At 45.7% G+C, this 18,052-nt stretch overlaps 3 protein-coding genes across 4 annotated transcripts; 2 read left to right on the top strand and 1 right to left on the bottom strand.

Annotated features, from left to right (window-relative positions):
* The first annotated feature begins 5,590 nt into the window (after positions 1 to 5,590).
* LOC142988246 (lysozyme C II-like) lies at positions 5,591 to 6,555 on the top strand. Its single transcript, XM_076137352.1, has 4 exons — positions 5,591 to 5,749; positions 5,838 to 5,999; positions 6,173 to 6,251; positions 6,356 to 6,555. The coding sequence occupies exons 1-4, from the start codon at positions 5,623 to 5,625 to the stop codon at positions 6,420 to 6,422; spliced, it is 435 nt and encodes a 144-aa protein (XP_075993467.1). The 5' UTR covers positions 5,591 to 5,622; the 3' UTR covers positions 6,423 to 6,555.
* Positions 6,556 to 6,880: 325 nt separating this feature from the next.
* mbd2 (methyl-CpG binding domain protein 2) lies at positions 6,881 to 13,160 on the bottom strand. 2 transcript variants are annotated; one of them, XM_076137349.1, is made up of 7 exons: positions 12,619 to 13,160; positions 11,356 to 11,515; positions 10,762 to 10,902; positions 10,094 to 10,184; positions 9,612 to 9,789; positions 9,364 to 9,493; positions 6,881 to 7,733 (listed from the first exon to the last, which is right to left on the bottom strand). In XM_076137349.1, exons 1-6 carry the CDS (start codon positions 12,726 to 12,728, stop codon positions 9,376 to 9,378), a joined length of 798 nt encoding a protein of 265 aa, XP_075993464.1. In that variant the 5' UTR covers positions 12,729 to 13,160; the 3' UTR covers positions 6,881 to 7,733; positions 9,364 to 9,375. The 2 variants fall into 2 exon arrangements, with proteins under 2 accessions (XP_075993464.1, XP_075993466.1); XM_076137351.1 differs by having other exon boundaries at positions 6,881 to 7,729.
* A 1,916-nt stretch (positions 13,161 to 15,076) lies between these two features.
* LOC142988233 (plancitoxin-1-like) lies at positions 15,077 to 17,623 on the top strand. The gene is made up of 7 exons (XM_076137333.1): positions 15,077 to 15,186; positions 15,272 to 15,367; positions 15,931 to 16,108; positions 16,391 to 16,469; positions 16,555 to 16,719; positions 16,796 to 16,984; positions 17,244 to 17,623. Exons 2-7 carry the CDS (start codon positions 15,276 to 15,278, stop codon positions 17,621 to 17,623), a joined length of 1,083 nt encoding a protein of 360 aa, XP_075993448.1. The 5' UTR covers positions 15,077 to 15,186; positions 15,272 to 15,275.
* The last annotated feature ends 429 nt before the right edge of the window (positions 17,624 to 18,052 follow it).

Raw genomic sequence — 18,052 nt, 5'->3', positions numbered from 1 at the left:
AGAGAATGGAGTCATTGATCTAAACGGGACGGAGCTAAATCCCGGACCTGGAGTTTTATGTGGATCAGGCGGTCCAAAGATATTCGGCTCTACTGCCCCCTGTGGTCCCCACAAGAACTGAACCAGCCGGAAAAGATGAGCAGGATTTTATTCATAAAGGAAAATTAAGTCTTCATTTAATGTTTGTTTGTTTACAAATGTTGTCACGTGGTACCACATGTTTAGGGTTATTTAAGTGTTTCAGATTAAATGCAGCTGCCTTTTAATGGAATGTATTTCTGAGAAACTATGATGTCATCATTATGGTTTATGTTTACTTACAAATTTACACTCACACACACGCGCGCACACACACACACACACACACACACACACACACACACACACACAAACTAGTTAATTCACCAAACACAACTCAGCAGTGTGTGTGTGTGTGTGTGTGTGTGTGTGTGTACGTGCGTGCGTGCGTGCGTGTGGGTGAGTGGGTGAGTGAGTGTGTGAGAAGTGATGTCATCGCCAGACAGGAAATTAAAAAGCAGTGTTGTGTGTGAGAATGTGCACATATTCTGATAAAACACACACACACACACACAAACACACACACACACACACACACACACACACACACACACACACACACACAGGTGTTATCGCTGTAACACACACACGTGCTCACAGGTGTCACTCAACAACTAATGACATCATAGACATTGAATTGTTACCTGAGATAAGACTGAACTTTATCCATCCTGTGGGAAATGTTTGAAAGTTGTTGACATGTTTGTACATTCATGCACACTTCAGCACATAAAAAAACTATTCTGAAGCTCAGCTTTAACAGAAACGTGAATTTTCCTCATAAATATTTAAATGAAATGAGAACAAACCTTTGTGTGTTTGTGTCCACATGGCGAAGCATGAAGGTCTTTGTTTCTCTTCCTCTTCCTCTCTGTGCTGTTGCTCAGCTTTAGGTGCATTACTGACACCTTGTGGGCGGTATTTGCAGATGTTGACGTCTTTAGAAATGACTTTTGGGTCAAAGGTCATTCACTCATTAACAAGCTCATTCGTTCATACACTGAAGCATTCATACTCATACTCATACTCTCACACACACACACACACACACACATTCACTGTCATTGTTACGGCCTCATGGGGGCGCTACAGTGCAGTCTGGAGAAAGTACAATAAAAACAGAAAAGAAATGAATCAGCAAAAAAGCGGTTATTACATTTGATCAAAGATAGTCAAAATATTGTTTGAACAGTGAACGATTAAAAAAAAGACTTCTGACTGCAGAGGGTTAATAACACACACACACACACACACACACACACACACACACACACACACACACACACACACAGACCCTCACAAAGACAAATGAAGAAACCTCCTCCTCACACACACACACACACACACACACGTATCCCCCTCCTCCTCAGCATTCAGGCTGAGGCTCTGCCAGCGTCTATCGATCAGACATTTAGCTGTGTGTTCTCATCGAACAGCGGCTGCTGAGGACGGACGCACGTGGCCAGATTGAGAAACAGCACACACACACACACACACACACACACACACACACACACACACACACACACACACACACACACAGGCTGGATGGAGAGTATAAATGAGGCTGAAGTACAACGACAGAAAGAGAAAACTGTTAAAAGCCATGCAATGATAATTGACAATTCATGGTGGAGCTGGTGATGATGACCAATCAATTGAATGATGATTAGATTGTTTGATTGCATATTTGTTGTATTATTATGTTTGATGTCTGTATAGCCAATCAATAATCAATGGAGCAGCTCTGGTGATTCTTTAGGACTGAATTAGAGAGAAATATTAGTGGAATATGTCGCAGAACTTTCTGTTTTTTCATGATGTGAAGAGGAGCGTGGCTGAATTAAGGCTCCTGAAAAGGTGGGAGAGTTTGAGTCCACAGAGAGGGGGGCCCCCGAGGACCCCCAAGGACCCCCGAAACTTAGCAGGGAATCTGTTTCACTGTGATCCTGCAGATCCATGTGACCATAAAACTGATCGAGCTGAGGTTAGAGGCTCATTATCTGCAGCGATCAATACCAGCAGCAGCTGTGACATTTACCCACATACACACACACACACACACACACGTCAAACACATGCACATACACAGTCACACACACAGTCACACACACACACTGAGCAGCTGACATGATAGTGTTACTGGTTGGTGCAGCAGAAGGATCTGATCTGGAGGACGTGTGGTCTCATGGAGGTTCAGCAGGACGATGCTCTCCTGTCACCTCAGTCAGTCTGAACAGACGATCTCTGGCTTGGTGGGTTTGTTGGCATGGAGGTGCTCAGGTGTGTTGGCACCAGGCTCCTCCCCCAGAAGTTCCACCAGGCTCCTCCCCCAGGAACAGCTGGAGGTTCGGGTTCCTGCAGTGTGGCTCTCCAGTGGAGGTGGTGCACAGGGGCGGGGCTACAGGTTAAGAGGGTTAGTAAAATAGAATTTACATTGTAAATGCCATGAATCCACCTCAAGTGATCTTTTATATTTGAGCTTTCTTCTGTTCACACTTCAATTCTCTCTCTCTCTCTCTCTCTCTCTCTCTCTCTCTCTCTCTCTCTCTCTCTCTCTCTCTCAGGCAGCATTGTCACTGTTTAGCCTGACTGGTATCCCCGTTGCCATAGCAACATATACTGGTTACCTCCACTCTTGTGTGGGGGAGGGGCTGCTTATGAAGTCAAAGGGAGGCTAAAGAGGAGGACGAGAAGGAAAGGAGGAGGGAGAGGAGTAAAGAGGAGGAAGAGGGGTAGAGGAGGAGGAAGAGGAGTAAAAGAGGAGGAAGAGGTGTGTAGGAGGAGGAAGAGGAGTAAAGAGGAGGAAGAGGAGTAGAGGAGGAGGAAGAGGAGTAAAAGAATAAAAGACACTTGTGTGGGGGAGGGGCTGCTTATGAAGTCATAGGGAGGCTAAGAGAGGGGGAAGAAAAGGAAAGGAGGAGAGAGGGGAGTAAAGAGGAGGAAGAGGGGTAAAGGAGGAGGAAGAGGAGCAAAGGAGCAGGAAAAGGAGTAAAGGAGGAGGAGGAGGAGTAAAAGAGGAAGAAGATGAGTAAAGGAGGAGCAACACCCTTGCAGGAGAAATATTATCATCACTTTGGATAAAAAGCTGTAATGAGACGAGGCCTGTTGTTATGGCAACACTCTGGACTAAGACCTCCTTGCCCCCCTCTCCTTCTCCACCGCCCCCTTGTGGCGGAAATATTGAGCAGCGCTTCCCTTCACCCTAACCCAGTAACTCTAACCCAGGGGTGGAGCCAGTCAAGGATGGATGGAGTGTTTATGAGAACTAAAATAAATGACATGTAAAAGCTGTTATATGAAAGTATTTGGCCTTTAACAGGCAGCAAAGCATGAATATGCAAGGCTCATTGTACAAATTGTTTTCCAAATGCATTAATTAAATAAAATTTTATTTTAATAAACACAGTAGAGAAATTCACGTTCAGTTTCAGTGACAACAGTGTTGTTGTGTTTGTTGTGGCAATTCTCAGGATAGATCCGAGGTGTTGGTCAGTTAACTTGGATCTGGTTTTGTTGATGTTCATAACGCTAAATGTCTGCTCACATACGTAGGTCGAGCCAAAAAAAGTCAGCATCTTCTGTGCCGTCCTCCTGAGGTTTGGAAAGGTGGCTTTGTTAAGTGAAGCATAAAAGTAATTCAGTTTAAGAGAATTAAACTTCTCCTTTAGGACGGAGTCAGATTCAAGATCGATCAGTTCCAATTGCAGCTCCTGTGGCTGTTTCAGGGTCTTGTGACGGGACAGGACACCAGCTGAAGTGACTTTTCAATCACCATACATTCTTTTAAAAACTCGTCTTCAGAGAAAGGCTTGCTAGCCTTTGCTAATTTAAATGCCCGCAAAAAACTTGCCTTGGTAGAAGAGTCTTGAATCGCAGTTTGTCGGTGAAAAAAATGTTGCTGAGTCAGTAAATTATTTGCCACCCTCTGAACCGTAGCCAGCCATTCTTGCGTTGACTGCTTGCTAGCGTAGTTAGCATGCTTCGTAGCAAAGTGACGGCTGATATTGTACTCTTTGAAAACCGCGACAATTTCTTGGCATATCAGGCATACAGCCTTTGGTCGGACTTCAGTGAACAAATATTTTGTTGTCCGCTCCGTATTAAACACTCGGCACTCACTATCCACTTTTCGTTTCTTTGATCCGCTCATTTTTACAGAAGGGCTCATAGGGCAGAGTGAAAAAGTGAAGAAGGGAGTAATACACCGCACTCCAACAAAGGTCAATGTCTCTGAAGTGCGCCATCTATTGGGGGAGACGTGGGCAATGCGGGGGAAATGTTAAACGAACTAGGTTTAATTACAATAAAATTTAATGTAATAATAATAAAATTTGGAGTTCGGCGGGCCGGGTTAAAAAGCCCAATGAGCCATATATGGCCCGCGGGCCATGGTTTGCCCATTTCTGCTCTAACCCCACACTGCCCCATGTAGGCCTACTTTCTAATGACCACAAGTGGGCGCTGCTCTGTGACTGTTCATGATTCACTCACTCGCATCTTATCTATGTGTCATCTTCATTCCCACTGAGTTTATCCATAAAACCTTAAAACTTGAAGACAGAAGCAGGAGATCAGACCTGAATCAGGTCCTGCATCAGTTCAGACCTGAATCAGGCCCTGCATCAGATCAGTCCTGAATCAGGCCCTGCATCAGATGTGTGTCCAGAGCACACACACACACACACACACACACACACACACACACACACACACACACACACACACACACACACACAATCAGAGTTTCACCTCTTAGATAAGAACCAAAGTGAACTTGTTAAAACCTGCTGAAAAAATCTGGAACATGGAAGCATGTTCAAACCCAGACATGTTTATCTACCTTCACATTGCTGCTTACCCGCTATTTAGGACAAAGGTCAAAGGTCGACAATCAGCCTGGACTCAAGCAAAGTTACCAAGGTTACACATCAGACAGAATAAGAAGTAAACTAAACACAGAAAATGGTATTTCCTCAGATGATACAGTAACAAGAAATGTGGAGGAAGACGATCTCTCTCCCCCTCTCCCTCTCTCTCCCTGTCTGTCTGTCTCTCACTCTCTCTCTCCCTTTCTGTCTCTCACTCTCTCACTCTGTCTGTCTGTCTGTCTCTCTCTCTCTCTCTCTTTCTGTCTCTCTCTCTCCCCCTCTCCCTGTCTGTCTCTCTTCCTCCCTCTCCCCACTTTTTCTCTCTCTCTACCCCTCTCCCTCTGTCTGTCTGTCTGTCTATCTGCCTCTCTCTCTCGCTCCCTGTCTCTCTATCTCTCTTTGTCTTTCTCCCTGTCCGCCCACAATGTCCCTTAAAGTCTTGACTCGACGCCACAAAAAAGTGATTTGCAGTTTCTGGGTTTAGGAGACGTGAGCCTTCATTCAATCAAAGATCAGAGTGCAGTAAACCAGCGCAATCAAATCTGATAAAGTTTGTTTCATCTGGATTAAAGCCAAATGAAACTAAACAGGAATGAAAAAACAGACGTGTGCACCCTCCCCTCCACCAGGACCATAAAAAGAGCCACATCCAGAGAGCAGCACAGAGTCCAGCATGAAGAGCCTGGTGTTCCTGCTGCTTGTGGCTTTGGCCCAGGCTAAAGTCTACCAGCGCTGCGAGTGGGCCAAGGTCCTGAAGGATCACGGGATGGACGGATATCATGGCTATAGTCTGGCTAACTGTGAGTCCATTTCATCGAACCAAACACAATGTGGAATGGAAGCTTGTTTGCAGTGACCTTTGACCAGTTTGTCCGTCTCTCTGTGCAGGGGTCTGTCTCTCTAAGTGGGAGTCAGGCTACAACACTCAAGCCACCAACCACAATACGGGCGGGTCCACAGACTACGGAATCTTCCAGATCAACAGCCGCTACTGGTGCGAAGACTATCAGACACCGGGCGGCAGGAATGTGTGTAACATCCTATGCAGCCGTAAGTCCGCGATATCCAGACGCATCAGCTGGCCAACATAATGCTCATACTGACACCTAGTGGTCACTGTCATGGCGTGACCAGTGAAGCTTCTTGTTTTTATTTCTACTTGTCTGTCGTGTTTAATTTTGTGGGACCTTTTGTCTGATTGTTCATTTGTTTATTTGTCACAGAGCTTTTGACCAATGACGTCTCCGTGGCAATTACCTGTGCCAAACGTGTCGTTCAGGATCCCAATGGCATTAGAGCCTGGTGAGAACGGCCAACACAAACAAACATACACACAAACAAACGGAATGTTTTTCTGTGACGTATGTCATATTTGTTTTGACTTTTGTTTGTTTGTTTGTTTTCAGGGTGGCCTGGCGTAACCACTGTGAGAACCGGGATCTGAGTTCCTACGTGGCCGGGTGTCAGCTTTAATGATGCACACACACACACATATGAGGTCATATTTGTGTTGATTTGATGTTTGCATTCATTTTGATCTCAGACAGAAAACACATTTCAATTGATTTTTCCTTCAAATCAAATAAAGATTAATCTCTGTCTCTCAGCTTGTGATCATTTGTTCATAAAATTTTCCAAATCTTCTAAAACACATCAGTGACATTTACAGTAACACAAATGAACCGACATGTTATCCTGCCAATGACACAAATCAATCATTTCACACACTGCATTATTGTTGAAAAACTTATTTCTAATTAATAGCTTTTGCTTGGTAAAATAGTCAAACTCTTGGCTCGATATAGTCACAATGAAATGTGACCAACTGTATCAATGCTAGTCTGTAGCATCGAAGCTAGTTTGTAGCATCAATGCTAGTTTGTAGCATCTATGCTTGTTTGCTCTGTTATCAGGTTCAGACGTCTTTATCAAGAAAATAACCGAGCCAAGAAGCTGAGATTGACCAGGATTGAGCATCAGAGGGCTGTTTGATAATCAATAAAAAAGCAGCAAGAAACAAACAAAATAGAATCATTTATTTACTCTGATATAACAAATGTACACAAACTCTCTGAAGGTATAAAATATTTTCTTAAATAAGCCTTGTTTCATTTCCTTTTCATGTAAATGAGAACTTCATTCATTTGTTCAAATCCCTGAAGACTTCATCACAAACAGCAGAATCATGAGTTTGAAGTTCGCAAAACCCGTCCAGCAGTTTGCCTCTTTGTTCACAACATTTATGTCATTTTCATCAATAAAATAAGAATAATTCTAAATAATAAGCGCTTGGTTAATTTTCTTTGGATTATGTACATGACAGGCTGAAGGTTTTGATTGTTGCTACTCGCTGTTTGAAAGTGAATAAGTTGCCGTTATTGCTGCCATGGTGTCACTGCTGTTGTTTGGTTGCTGGTTGAGGAGATTTTCTGTCCACTGGTGTGGAATGTAGACTGACAGCTTGTTAGTGTGATGTCATCCTGGCTAACCACACCCACTCAGTTTAGCAAGAAGACTGAAGGAATTGCTCACCAACATCTTCGGTCTGCAGTCTGTCTTTGGTCTGCAGTCTGTCTTTGATCTGCAGTCTGTCTTTGATCTGCAGTCTGTCTCTGATCAGCAGTCTGTCTTCAGTCTGCAGTCTGTCTTTAGTCTGCAGTCTGTCTTTAGTCTGCAGTCTGTATTCAGTCTGCAGTATGTCTTCAGTCTGCAGTCTGTCTTTAGTCTATCATAAGTTGGTACTTCTTTGGTTGGTCCTGAGACTGATGAATGGAGGGACTCTGTCTGACAGAGACAGAGAGAGAGACAGACAGGCAGACAGAGAGAGAGAGAGATTACAAATTTTCTCGGCCTGGCAAGTTTATTTGTATTGCACATTCCAAACATGAGCGATTCAAAATGATTGACAATGTTACACAAACACAGTAAAAATTAGAGACTAATCATTAATGATAATAAAACAAATTTTAAAAAATACAAAAAGTTTTACAGTTAAAAAATGCAAATGTGAAGTTGCAAAATATAAGAACAAAGACTTAAAAATATGAAATAGTCCAGTTCCATTACAGGGTAGAACAGGCAGAAAGCCTTTGAGCCTGGACTTAAAGGAGGTGAGGCCTGTGTAGGGTTAGTCCCGGTCTGTGACGCCTTAAAGCTAAACGCTGCTTCACCATTTTCAGTTCTTACTCTGGGGACAGCCAGCAGGCCAGCGCCAGTGGGCCCCAGAGAGCTCCAGGGGGCCCCAGAGAGCTCTAGAGGGCCCCAGAGAGCTCTAGAGGGCCCCAGAGAGCTCCAGGGGGCCCCAGAGGAAACAGTGTGAATGGTCTTAAAATGGACCCCTGTGGAACCCCACACGGCCATTTATAGTAAAAAATGTTTTTCTTAATGTTTCTGTTGAGATTTAAGGTTAGAGAGTGAAAAGGAGCAGAGGATTCTGGGAAATGCTTGGATGGGAATTTGTTTTGTTTGTTGTTGTGATTCATCTGAAAGAAAACTTTCACACCAAAACAAAACAAACTGTCGAAGGCAGACAATCAATAAAGTTATGATTGAAATCATGACAAAACTGATCTGATCAGATGTTATGGATCTGAATGACTCAGATCATTTAGCATCACCACACGTTGAACATGTGATGTGCTGCTTAACCGCTATTTTCACCCTCTAAAGTTTATGTGCCACAAATTATTCCCCTGATAATCTGCTGCTTAATACACACACACACACACACACACACACACACGTGTAAGAAGAAATACCTACTCTGAGAACACACAGAGCAGCATGAGGCTCCCACACACACTCTGTGATTCTCTCCCTTCTGAGGTTTCTTCCTGTTTCCTTTTACATGAAGGTTTTCTCTGGAGTCTCTCCTGGTCTACAGAGCTTTGGGAGTCTGGACCATCCTGATGTTGTGGGGCTGTGAAGCCCTTTGACCTTTGACCTGATACTGGACTAGATAATGAAGTGGACTTGCCTTGTGGTTCACCTGCCGGCTGAGCTGTGATGAAGCACCTTTGCATTTTTCATTAATTATTCACTGAAGATTTGTTTTGCTGGTATTTAAAAATGATCGAGACAAGAAACATCTCACACACGCACACACTAGCAAACAGACACACACTAGTAATCAAACATCGTCCATGCAGCAAATCTGCATGAATCATCCTCAACACCACGCTGCCCCTGAACACACCGCAGACACTCAGCCTCCTTCTGTAGCCAAGAGGACGCCAGGCAACATTAACACCACCCCAACTAAAGCGCCATGACAGAAGGGCTGGAGCCTCTCTTTTATTTGGCTTAATCTTAATCTTAAAGATCTACAAATTCACTCAAAAATTAGTTTAGATACCGATTAGAGAGCTGTGGAGCTGTGTATGTGTGTGTGTGTGTGTGTGTGTGTGTTCCTCACCTGTCCCTCTCTCTAACTCGTCTTGCCCTTCAGCAGGTCTCTGGTGGTTTCGGTGGTGCGCGCCAAACCATCAGCCGTGAGCGCCTCCTCCAGGCTCCTCCTGGCCTGATACACCTTCACCTCCTGCTCCCTGCACACACACACACACACACACACACACACACACACACACACACACAAAGGGGGGTTTGTAACACAAGACTCTCTCCCTCACTCTTTCTCTCCGTCTCTCCCTCTCCGTCTCTCACCTGATGTGTTGCTCGGTAACAGTGAAGGCCTTACACGGCGGCTGGCCTGTGTTCAGCCATATTGTGGGGTTTTTCTCTGCAGCTGCTGACATCTGTCCTGTGATTGGTGCAGAGCTTGTGTGCAGAGCGCTGGCAATGGCCGACAGCAGAGTGTCATCACTGGAGTCTGGAGCCAGGCCTATACACACACACACACACACACACACACAAAGAGTGAGACACACACACAACGCCTACATACAGGAAGTGATGTAGCTTTGAAGAGGTCAGAGGTCAACGAACTCTAAACAACAAACAACTTTCAGTTGACATTTATCAAAAACATCACATTGGTGGAAAAGAAGGAGGCCATGAAAATGAATGAGATGTGACCTGAAGGAAAGAGCGCCCCCATGAGGAGCTGTGAGAGCAGAACAAGGTAGAATGTTCAACAAGTACTCATCTACAGCAAACAAGGTACTACAATCAAAGTACTTAGTTACTTTGCAGGCCTTTAGGCAGGTCCATGGTGCGCAGGACTTCCTGTGAGACATCTGAGGACCGGAGACCTTTTAACCTTTTCTCCCAAAACAGCTGAGAGAGGGGGGGGGAGAGACAGACAGACAGACAGACAGACAGACAGACAGAGATTCAGCAAATTGAAGTGTGAACAGAAGAAAGCTCAAATATAAAGGATAACAATCACTTGAGGTGGATTCATGGCGAGTCATTCAAGAAGTAATTCATCAATCTGCAACATAAACTTCTGTGTGTCTCCATGGTTACGTGGGACTGAACTCCCTGTCTGATGTTCTGATGTCCTTGGAGGTGACAGATGTTTCCAGAAGCATGAGGTGTTTGGTTTGTGTTGAACTGAACGAGAGAAGAAGAAGTTACAGCTCTACAGACGCAGAGAAACAGATGAAGAGGGGGAAGAGGACAGAGAGAGGAAGAGTGGAGACGTCTGAGGGTCCACATGTGAAGAAGAGGAGCAAAGGGAGCTGTGCAGCAGAGGAGCTGCTGGAGAACAGAAGAGGAGATGGAGAGGACATGTTGGGCCCCCCGTCTGTAGTTACTATGATGAGGCTTGTTTCTAAAACATTTCCAAACATGCTGCTGCATGTTTACTGCTCATCTTCATCACTGAACTGGCACTGGGGGGGGCTGTTACCTGTCGAGGTTGATCTGTCGCCCTTTGCACATCCGTCTTGACTTTGTTGCTGGGGTGACTGGTCACCTTGGTAACGGGCTGTTTAAAGATGGAAGCGGTCTGTCTGATGGGCAAAGCGGTGTTAAGGTCAGGTTTACCTCCCTAAGAGAGAGAGAGAGAGGGGGGGGGGGGCGAGGGGGGGAGACAGAGAGAGAGAGAGAGAGAGAGGGGGGGGGGGGCGGGGCGAGGGGGGGAGACAGAGAGAGAGAGAGAGAGAGAGAGAGGGGGGGGGGTGAGGGGGGGAGACAGAGAGAGAGAGAGAGAGAGGGGGGGGGCGAGGGGGGGAGACAGAGAGAGAGAGAGAGAGAGGGGGAGAGAGAGAGACAGAGAGAGACAGACAGACAGACAGACAGAGACAGAGAGAAAGGGGAAGAAAGAGAGACAGAGTGAGACAGAGACAGAGAAAGACAGACAGAGACAGAGAGAAAGGGGGAGAGAGAGAGACAGAGAGAGACAGAGAGAGAGAGGTTTCTTTCTTTCTTTTACTTCTTCTTCTGCCCTCCCTCAGTTCTTCTTCTCTCCTCTTTGCTGTCATGATGATGTGAGCGTCGTTACCTTGACGACCCCGTGCAGATCGTGTCTCAGTCTCTGCTTGTTCTTCTGGAGCTTTCCGGGCATCATCTTCCCCGTCCGAAAGTCAAAACATCCTAAAGCCACTGTGTTGCCGAGGTAACGGGACAGCTGAGGCTTACTCCTGAACTTCTTACCTGTGGGACTGAAAAAAGGATGAAGAGGTGCAGAGGGTCACACTCATTTTTCATCTTCACAACCATTACATAACCTTTACATAACCATCCACACACAGACTGGATCAACTTCTTAGTTTTCTTCATCATCAGCTCCTCCTCCTCCTCTTTTCTTTCATCTGCAGTCCATCACTTTGATCAGATACTTCATCGATTGTTCAGCCTCAACCCGAATGATCTCGTCTAGCGCCTGCTTCGGGCAACATGACTACAGAACTTATACATGAATCAAGCATACAGCGTGCTAACATTAGCATTGAGCTTAAAGCGGAGCTGAGCCTGACAACCTGCTGAGCTGAGCCTTCGTCTGGCGCCACCATCAGGGCCAAATGAACACACAAAAACATGCTGCTGCATGAAAAGCTCATGTTAGTGTTCAATGCCAGAGTAAGTAGACTCTGATGAACAGGAAGTGACCACACTGGCACATTGAGCACCACAGCGCCCTCGCCTGGATCGCTTCCACACTGCAGACCTGCTCCACTCACTACTCATCAACTAGGCCACAACATCCAACAACCTCCTCACAGCTGCTTCAAGCATGGGTCTGCACATTATCACAGAGCTCCCATTGGTCAACACAATCAGGGGGCGGGGCCATGTGTCCGTGTTGACAAGAAGTAGACCTGCTGAGTGACATCCTGTTAGTCATCTCTGCTGGGAACCTTCAGGAGAGGATGAGTCAGAGCTAGTGTGAGCTCTCTCTCTCTCTGAAAGTTAATTATTATGTTTCCTGTTTATTGATGTGTGTTCCTGATCACCTCAACTGTCTCCATCCCTCTCAGCTGTGTGTGAACACTGGACTGAAGCTCACACACACTGGAACATGAAGACACAGTCACTAAGTGAAGCTTAGGACCGGAAGACAAGAATATGACGGGAATGATGATGGGGCCAGCTATGTAGAATTGGTGTGTAGTTGTGTTTAGTTGTGTAGTATTTGCGTGTAGTTGTATTTTTATTTGTGTTTCAGATATCTGATGGACAGCTGATAGGAAGCTGATGGATGAAGATCTGAACATCAGTCAACGTAATCAGCTAATCGATCAGATGCGACAGATTGATTGATTACCTGTAGTAGTAGACGTCGCTCTTTCCGGCGCTCAGTCCGGACTTCCTGATCACTTCCTCTTTCTTCCAGCCAGGCGGGAGCGCCGGGCAGTCCGTCCTCTTCCTCTCCATGGTCCGATTCACAATCACCTCCCGATCTCGACCAATCTGATTGATCGATCGATCACCTCAGGTCAGGACCCTCGTGTGATTACACGGAGCAGCGACGCGTCGGGACGTCACGACTGGCGGCGGATCTTCCTCGATCTGCCCGCGCGCGCGTTTGATGGCGATCGTAAAGGTTAAAGAACGTCCAGAACCAGATCCAGGTCCCTAGTCCAGGTCCAGGTCCAGGTCCAGGTCCCGGGGTCACTGTCAGAGCTTCGCTCTCCCGGGTCTGACCCGCTTCCGTCCGTGTTCAGGCCCACTGATCCCCGCGGAGCCCGACGACTGCCCAACGGCAGACTGTGACGTCACCGCGATCAGCACAGCCCACACAAACACACACACACACACAGAGAGATACGCACGCACGCACGCACAGTAACACACTCAAGCACGCACACACACACACACACACGGACCAGGTTTTAGCGTGTGTTAGCTTGTGTTAGCATGAGCTGGCTGAGGACGTTCATGTTTCTCATTTGGAGACATTGTGAGGACCTGCAGGCTTAAAGTGTGTACTAACGTGTACTTGTTCTTTCTGACGTGTGTACTAACGTGTACTTGTACTTTCTGACGTGTGTACTAACGTTTGCTTGTACTTTCTGACGTGTGTACTAACGTGTACTTGTATGTGTCATACAAAGAGAGGAGGCTTTTGGACAAACCTGTTAGTTAACAGAAATGTCAAATTATTCCTATTATTCACTAAACTTCAATGGTTACCATGGTAACCTCAGTCAAAAACACGCATTACATCATTATAACTTCATCTAAACAGCAGAACGAACATCGTAACACTCAAGCAGAAAACAGCGCCAAGGACTAAACCTTATCAACGAGGCCCCTGGCGGTAGGAGGGCGCATTACAACCATGGGCTTAAACTGCAACTTATCCATAATATTCACATAGTAACAGTGATTGTTCTTTTTTTGTTCTTTTGTCAATCTTAAACTATTGTGGATAGGAAATGTAAACATGACACAGCATCACACACACCGACCATGAAGTGGGCGGTCCCAACTGGGAAATGTGTCCCAATGGACCTTCGACTGTTCGAGCAACACAAGCAAACAAACATGGACGCCTGTACGAAGCCTTTAGTCCCATTTAACAACTCAGCAAAGATTCTGTCGCTGTTACCAGTTTTAACAGCGAGTACCTGTGAATATATTTGTCATAATTCAATGTTACTGAAAGTGAATTTACTGGAGCCCAGAGCAGAAACTCAGAGGTCAAAGGTCAGAAGATCAGAGTCAGACAGACGAGAGCTGAAGCTGAAACAGGAGCTTTAGGTGACCGCAGGTCAAATACAACTGGGCAGGTGAGACAGGAAGCAGCAACGGAGCAAGAGTTCCCCCTAGTGGCTGGCATCAATAGCATTCAGTCATCAATAACATTAAGTTATAAGTTAATATTCACAAAACTATGTTGATGCTCATATTTTCCTCATCCAGAGAACAAACATCAAACATCCAGCTGTGTGGTTGCTTCTACTTCTCTAAACTGTCGGTCCAGATTTTTACGAATACAATCGGAAAATTCAACGCAAAACCAACACAACCACACATTTTCTCCTGATTGCTGCAGAATTTTCCATCACATTTCAGTTTCCATTTCTGCTGGACAGAGCAGAGTGACAGGACAGAGCAGAGGGACAGGACAGAGCTGATGGACAGGGTAGGACAGAGCAGAGGGACAGGACAGGATAGAGCAGAGGGACAGGACAGAGCAGAGGGACAGAACAGGACAGAGCAGAGGGACAGGACAGAGATGGGGGACAGGACAGAACAGAACAGGACACAGGAGGACAGGAAGTGAGCAACATGTTAAACGTCCGAGGATGCAAGTTATAGCAGCAACTCAGCTAACATAACGTTTCATGCTTGACAGGGAACAGAACAGGCAAGTAGTGAGCGCCACACCACAGGGGTCATGCGACCCCTGTGGTGTGGGGTGGTACTGCAGGTAAGTGTCTCAGGATATCACCCATTATTTGTGCTTTTGGAAACATTCTCTTATCAACAGAGACTTTTGTTTGTCTTCTCTTTATGATGAGGACAGAAATGTCACAAATGATCAAATAAAGGTTGTTCTATGTAAGATCTCTTTAATATTTAAGAATCTAAATAAAAATTGTAAAAGTTGTGAGAGAAAAAATTAACAGAAAAAATGCAGAACTCAGGAAATGAAGGCCACATAATCAATCATTTGGACATTAGACATTTTTGATCCGTTTGATGAGTTTGAAGTTGGTTCAAAAGTCATGTTTACTTTAGCTCAGTTTGTTTGTGAGGTACAAAGGTAAAGATCAGTGCAAACATCAGCTGTATAAAACAGAGGAAGAGGAGGAGGGGGAAGAATCTTGTCCTGACTCTGTGAATTTCATGATCAACCGACGGAGACGAAGCAGAGAACGAATTGGTGAGCAGCTTCATGTTTGCTAAATGAGCCATCTGATAACTGTGATGATGCATGTTAAAGTGTTAAACTCTGCACCGCCCAGCAGCATCATGTGGGCAGGGGTCCTTGCTGTGGCTCTGCTCTGTGGGGCCACTGAGGGCCAGACCACCTGCAGAGACAACAACAACGGACAAGTGGACTGGTGAGACACAAAGCACCTCTCGTCTTCGTCGCACCTTCATTTTACCTTCCAACACACCTGATGCTGCTGTTCCTGTGTTTACACTCATCCTGCACACGTGTCATAGATCTGACATGCATAAATATTGTTATACTGAGCTGGAAAATTGGCAGGGAATCGCATTGCCATATTTGGGCACACACAGAAATCACAGATGGATGGATGGATGGATGTCTGTCTGTCTGTCCATGACAGCTTCATCTTCAGGAACAGGAACATCTCTCCCAGCTTAGCCTAAGTCTTAGCCTAAGTCTTAGCGTTGCATTTACGCAAAGTTGAGATTTTGTGGAAGTCCATGAACGTAGCATGGTGATGGTTTACGTCACAGTTTGTCCCGTAACCTCAGGGACATTTATTTGAACATTTTTCAAAAGTTTACAGTGTTTTCATTTCATATTTTAAATTCATGACCTAAAATTAAGGCACAAAAACACAAATCATAGGAAACCACAGATTTTCAGATTTTTTGGACTTAAAAAATGTCAAACACGTTTCAAACCGTTACACAAAATCTTCATTGTCAGGTTCATCCTGTACAAAGCCCCCAAGGGGGGGGGGCGGAGCGGCCTGGAGTACATGTACATCGACCACACGGGGCAGACGACCATGAACGCCGCCACGCCAAACTACAAGCCCATCGACCATTCTGCAGGGGTCCTCGCCAACACACTGCAGCCCCTCTTCACCCCCACCAGGAGGATGGTGAGAGAGACCACGGCCACAAACACACACACATTCTCAATGCTGAATGTTGTTCACCATGAACTTTGGGATGAAAATAAATAATGAAAACCTGTAGGCAAAACCAAATCTTATGGGAGGAGTTTGTGTCCTCTGGGAGTAGTTAATGTCTTGTGGGAGGGGTTTGTGTCCTGTGGGAGGAGTTTGTGGGACTGAGGAGGTATTTAGGTTGTACTCTGCAGTTGGTGATGCAGTTTAGTACCGTGCGTGTTGATTGGTTATGTCACTCTTTTTCTCTCAAAGCGTTCAAACTTTGGGTTTGTTAGCTACAGCGATCAGCCTCCAGGGTGCAGCGCTGGACAGAACTTTGGCCACAGTAAAGGTGAGCAGCTTCCTGTTTGGCTCAGAGACTCGTGACTGTTTGACCTGTGACTTGTTGACGCTTGTTTGGTCTCTGTGTGTTTCAGGGATTCTGCTGATTGAAAAAGGCGGCACTGGAATCTGGCTCCTGCACAGCACTCCACGATTCCCTTTACACAGACATCAAGATCATTTCTGGCCGAGCACCGGCGAGCAGAACGCTCAGATGTTCATCTGCGTCACGTTTCCTTACAGCCAGTTTCAAAAAATCGGTAAGGAGCTTGTTCATTTCCTGTCATTTACATTTTGGCTGTGAAGTTTTGCCTCAGTGAGTCTCCACCTTTCCAGGTAAACATCTCCAGCATATCCAGGCTTTCCCATTTGATTATGACGTTCCGCCGGACTTTCACCAAGAGCTTTTGGACGCCGTCAACTGGGTGACAGAAGCTCCGGCTGCTCCATATTACCAGCAGCTGCAGTCACAGGGAGGATTGAACTTCTTCAGCTTCTCCAAACTGACGTCAACAGCACCAAAAGGTGGAAATCATGCATGTTTAATCCTTTCAGAATAAAAGCTCTGTGCACAGAGCAGAGTGGACCTTTCAGAATAAAAGTCCTCTGCACCAAGCAGTGTGGGCCTTTCAGAATCAAAGCCCATTGCAACTCATCAGTGAGCAGGAAGTGAGCGTTCTGGATAAGAGTGAGTGGTGACACTACAAACTGCCCCCAGACTCAAATGTCCCCATGTGTGTCCTTCATACCGATGCTGATTTTCTCTATTTGTGGTTTGTTTCAGACGGAGATCTTTACTACACCATCGCTAAGGCCATAGAAACAGACGTGTACGTGCAGACGTGGGGCTGTCAGCGTGATCGAGCTCGCTCCTACTGCTCTTTTCCAAACAAGGTCCGCAACATCAAGAACATACATACGAAAGTGGGCACCTGGACCCTGAAGAACGACCATTCCAAGTGGTGCGTTACTATAGACCAAAACAAACCCTTTGTGTGCGTTGGTGATATGAACAGAGCGGTCAGTCAGTACCAGAGGACAGGGGGCGCTCTGTGCACCAAAGATGAGAACATAAGGACAATATTTAAGTCCTTTAAGGACGGTTCTGAGCAGTGTGATGTCCCGCCCCCAACCATCATCTGTTCAGACGACAGGACAGGATGAGTCCCAACAAAGACAACTTTCATCCTGATTTGACTTTGATAATGATGAGATGTTTAAAGACAACCCATAGCATCTGTGATTATCAGTTTGTTCAATGAAATAAATGACAAACTACAGATCTAAGCTTCATTTCTTTCACTTAAGATTTGAAACAAACAGGCACAGAAACATAAAGGTCACTAACAGAGGTACCGACCTGTGAACATCCTGCTATTCACGCTGGTTTGGAGGCTAAAACAGAAGCGTGACGCACCTGGACGTCCTGTGACCTCAGCCGTGACACGAGCTGACCTGAACCTGGAGGTGGAGCAGGTGAAGTGGGCGTAGCTACAATCAGTCAGTTGTTCCGAGATGCTCACTCGTCTACTCACCACCGCACTGGAACAGCACAAAATTCCCACAATGCATCTGGAGAATCATTTGTTAAGC

Source organism: Genypterus blacodes, unplaced genomic scaffold, assembly GCF_046128005.1.
Source record: "Genypterus blacodes isolate CSIRO-AG114 ecotype Tasmania unplaced genomic scaffold, CSIRO-AGI_Gbla_v1 ptg000305l_1, whole genome shotgun sequence".
In the NCBI taxonomy this organism is placed as follows: Eukaryota; Metazoa; Chordata; class Actinopteri; order Ophidiiformes; family Ophidiidae; genus Genypterus; species Genypterus blacodes.
Note: the sequence above shows the minus strand (reverse complement) of the source record. Positions and strands in the feature narration are given on the sequence as shown.

Excerpts from the sequence above, each read along its gene's own strand:
- mbd2 (XM_076137349.1), bottom strand. The coding sequence starts at position 12,728 with ATGGAGAGGAAGAGGACGGACTGCCCGGCGCTCCCGCCTGGCTGGAAG. Across the intron at positions 11,516-12,618 it reads AGCGACGTCTACTACTACAG|TCCCACAGGTAAGAAGTTCA; the intron begins GTAATCAATCAA and ends TCCTTTTTTCAG. Across the intron at positions 9,790-10,093 it reads CCTGCCTAAAGGCCTGCAAA|GCCTGGCTCCAGACTCCAGT; the intron begins GTAACTAAGTAC and ends GTGTGTGTATAG.
- LOC142988233 (XM_076137333.1), top strand. The coding sequence starts at position 15,276 with ATGTGGGCAGGGGTCCTTGCTGTGGCTCTGCTCTGTGGGGCCACTGAG. Across the intron at positions 15,368-15,930 it reads AACAACGGACAAGTGGACTG|GTTCATCCTGTACAAAGCCC; the intron begins GTGAGACACAAA and ends CTTCATTGTCAG. Across the intron at positions 16,985-17,243 it reads GACGTCAACAGCACCAAAAG|ACGGAGATCTTTACTACACC; the intron begins GTGGAAATCATG and ends GGTTTGTTTCAG.
- LOC142988246 (XM_076137352.1), top strand. The coding sequence starts at position 5,623 with ATGAAGAGCCTGGTGTTCCTGCTGCTTGTGGCTTTGGCCCAGGCTAAA. Across the intron at positions 6,000-6,172 it reads GTGTAACATCCTATGCAGCC|AGCTTTTGACCAATGACGTC; the intron begins GTAAGTCCGCGA and ends TATTTGTCACAG. Across the intron at positions 6,252-6,355 it reads CCCAATGGCATTAGAGCCTG|GGTGGCCTGGCGTAACCACT; the intron begins GTGAGAACGGCC and ends GTTTGTTTTCAG.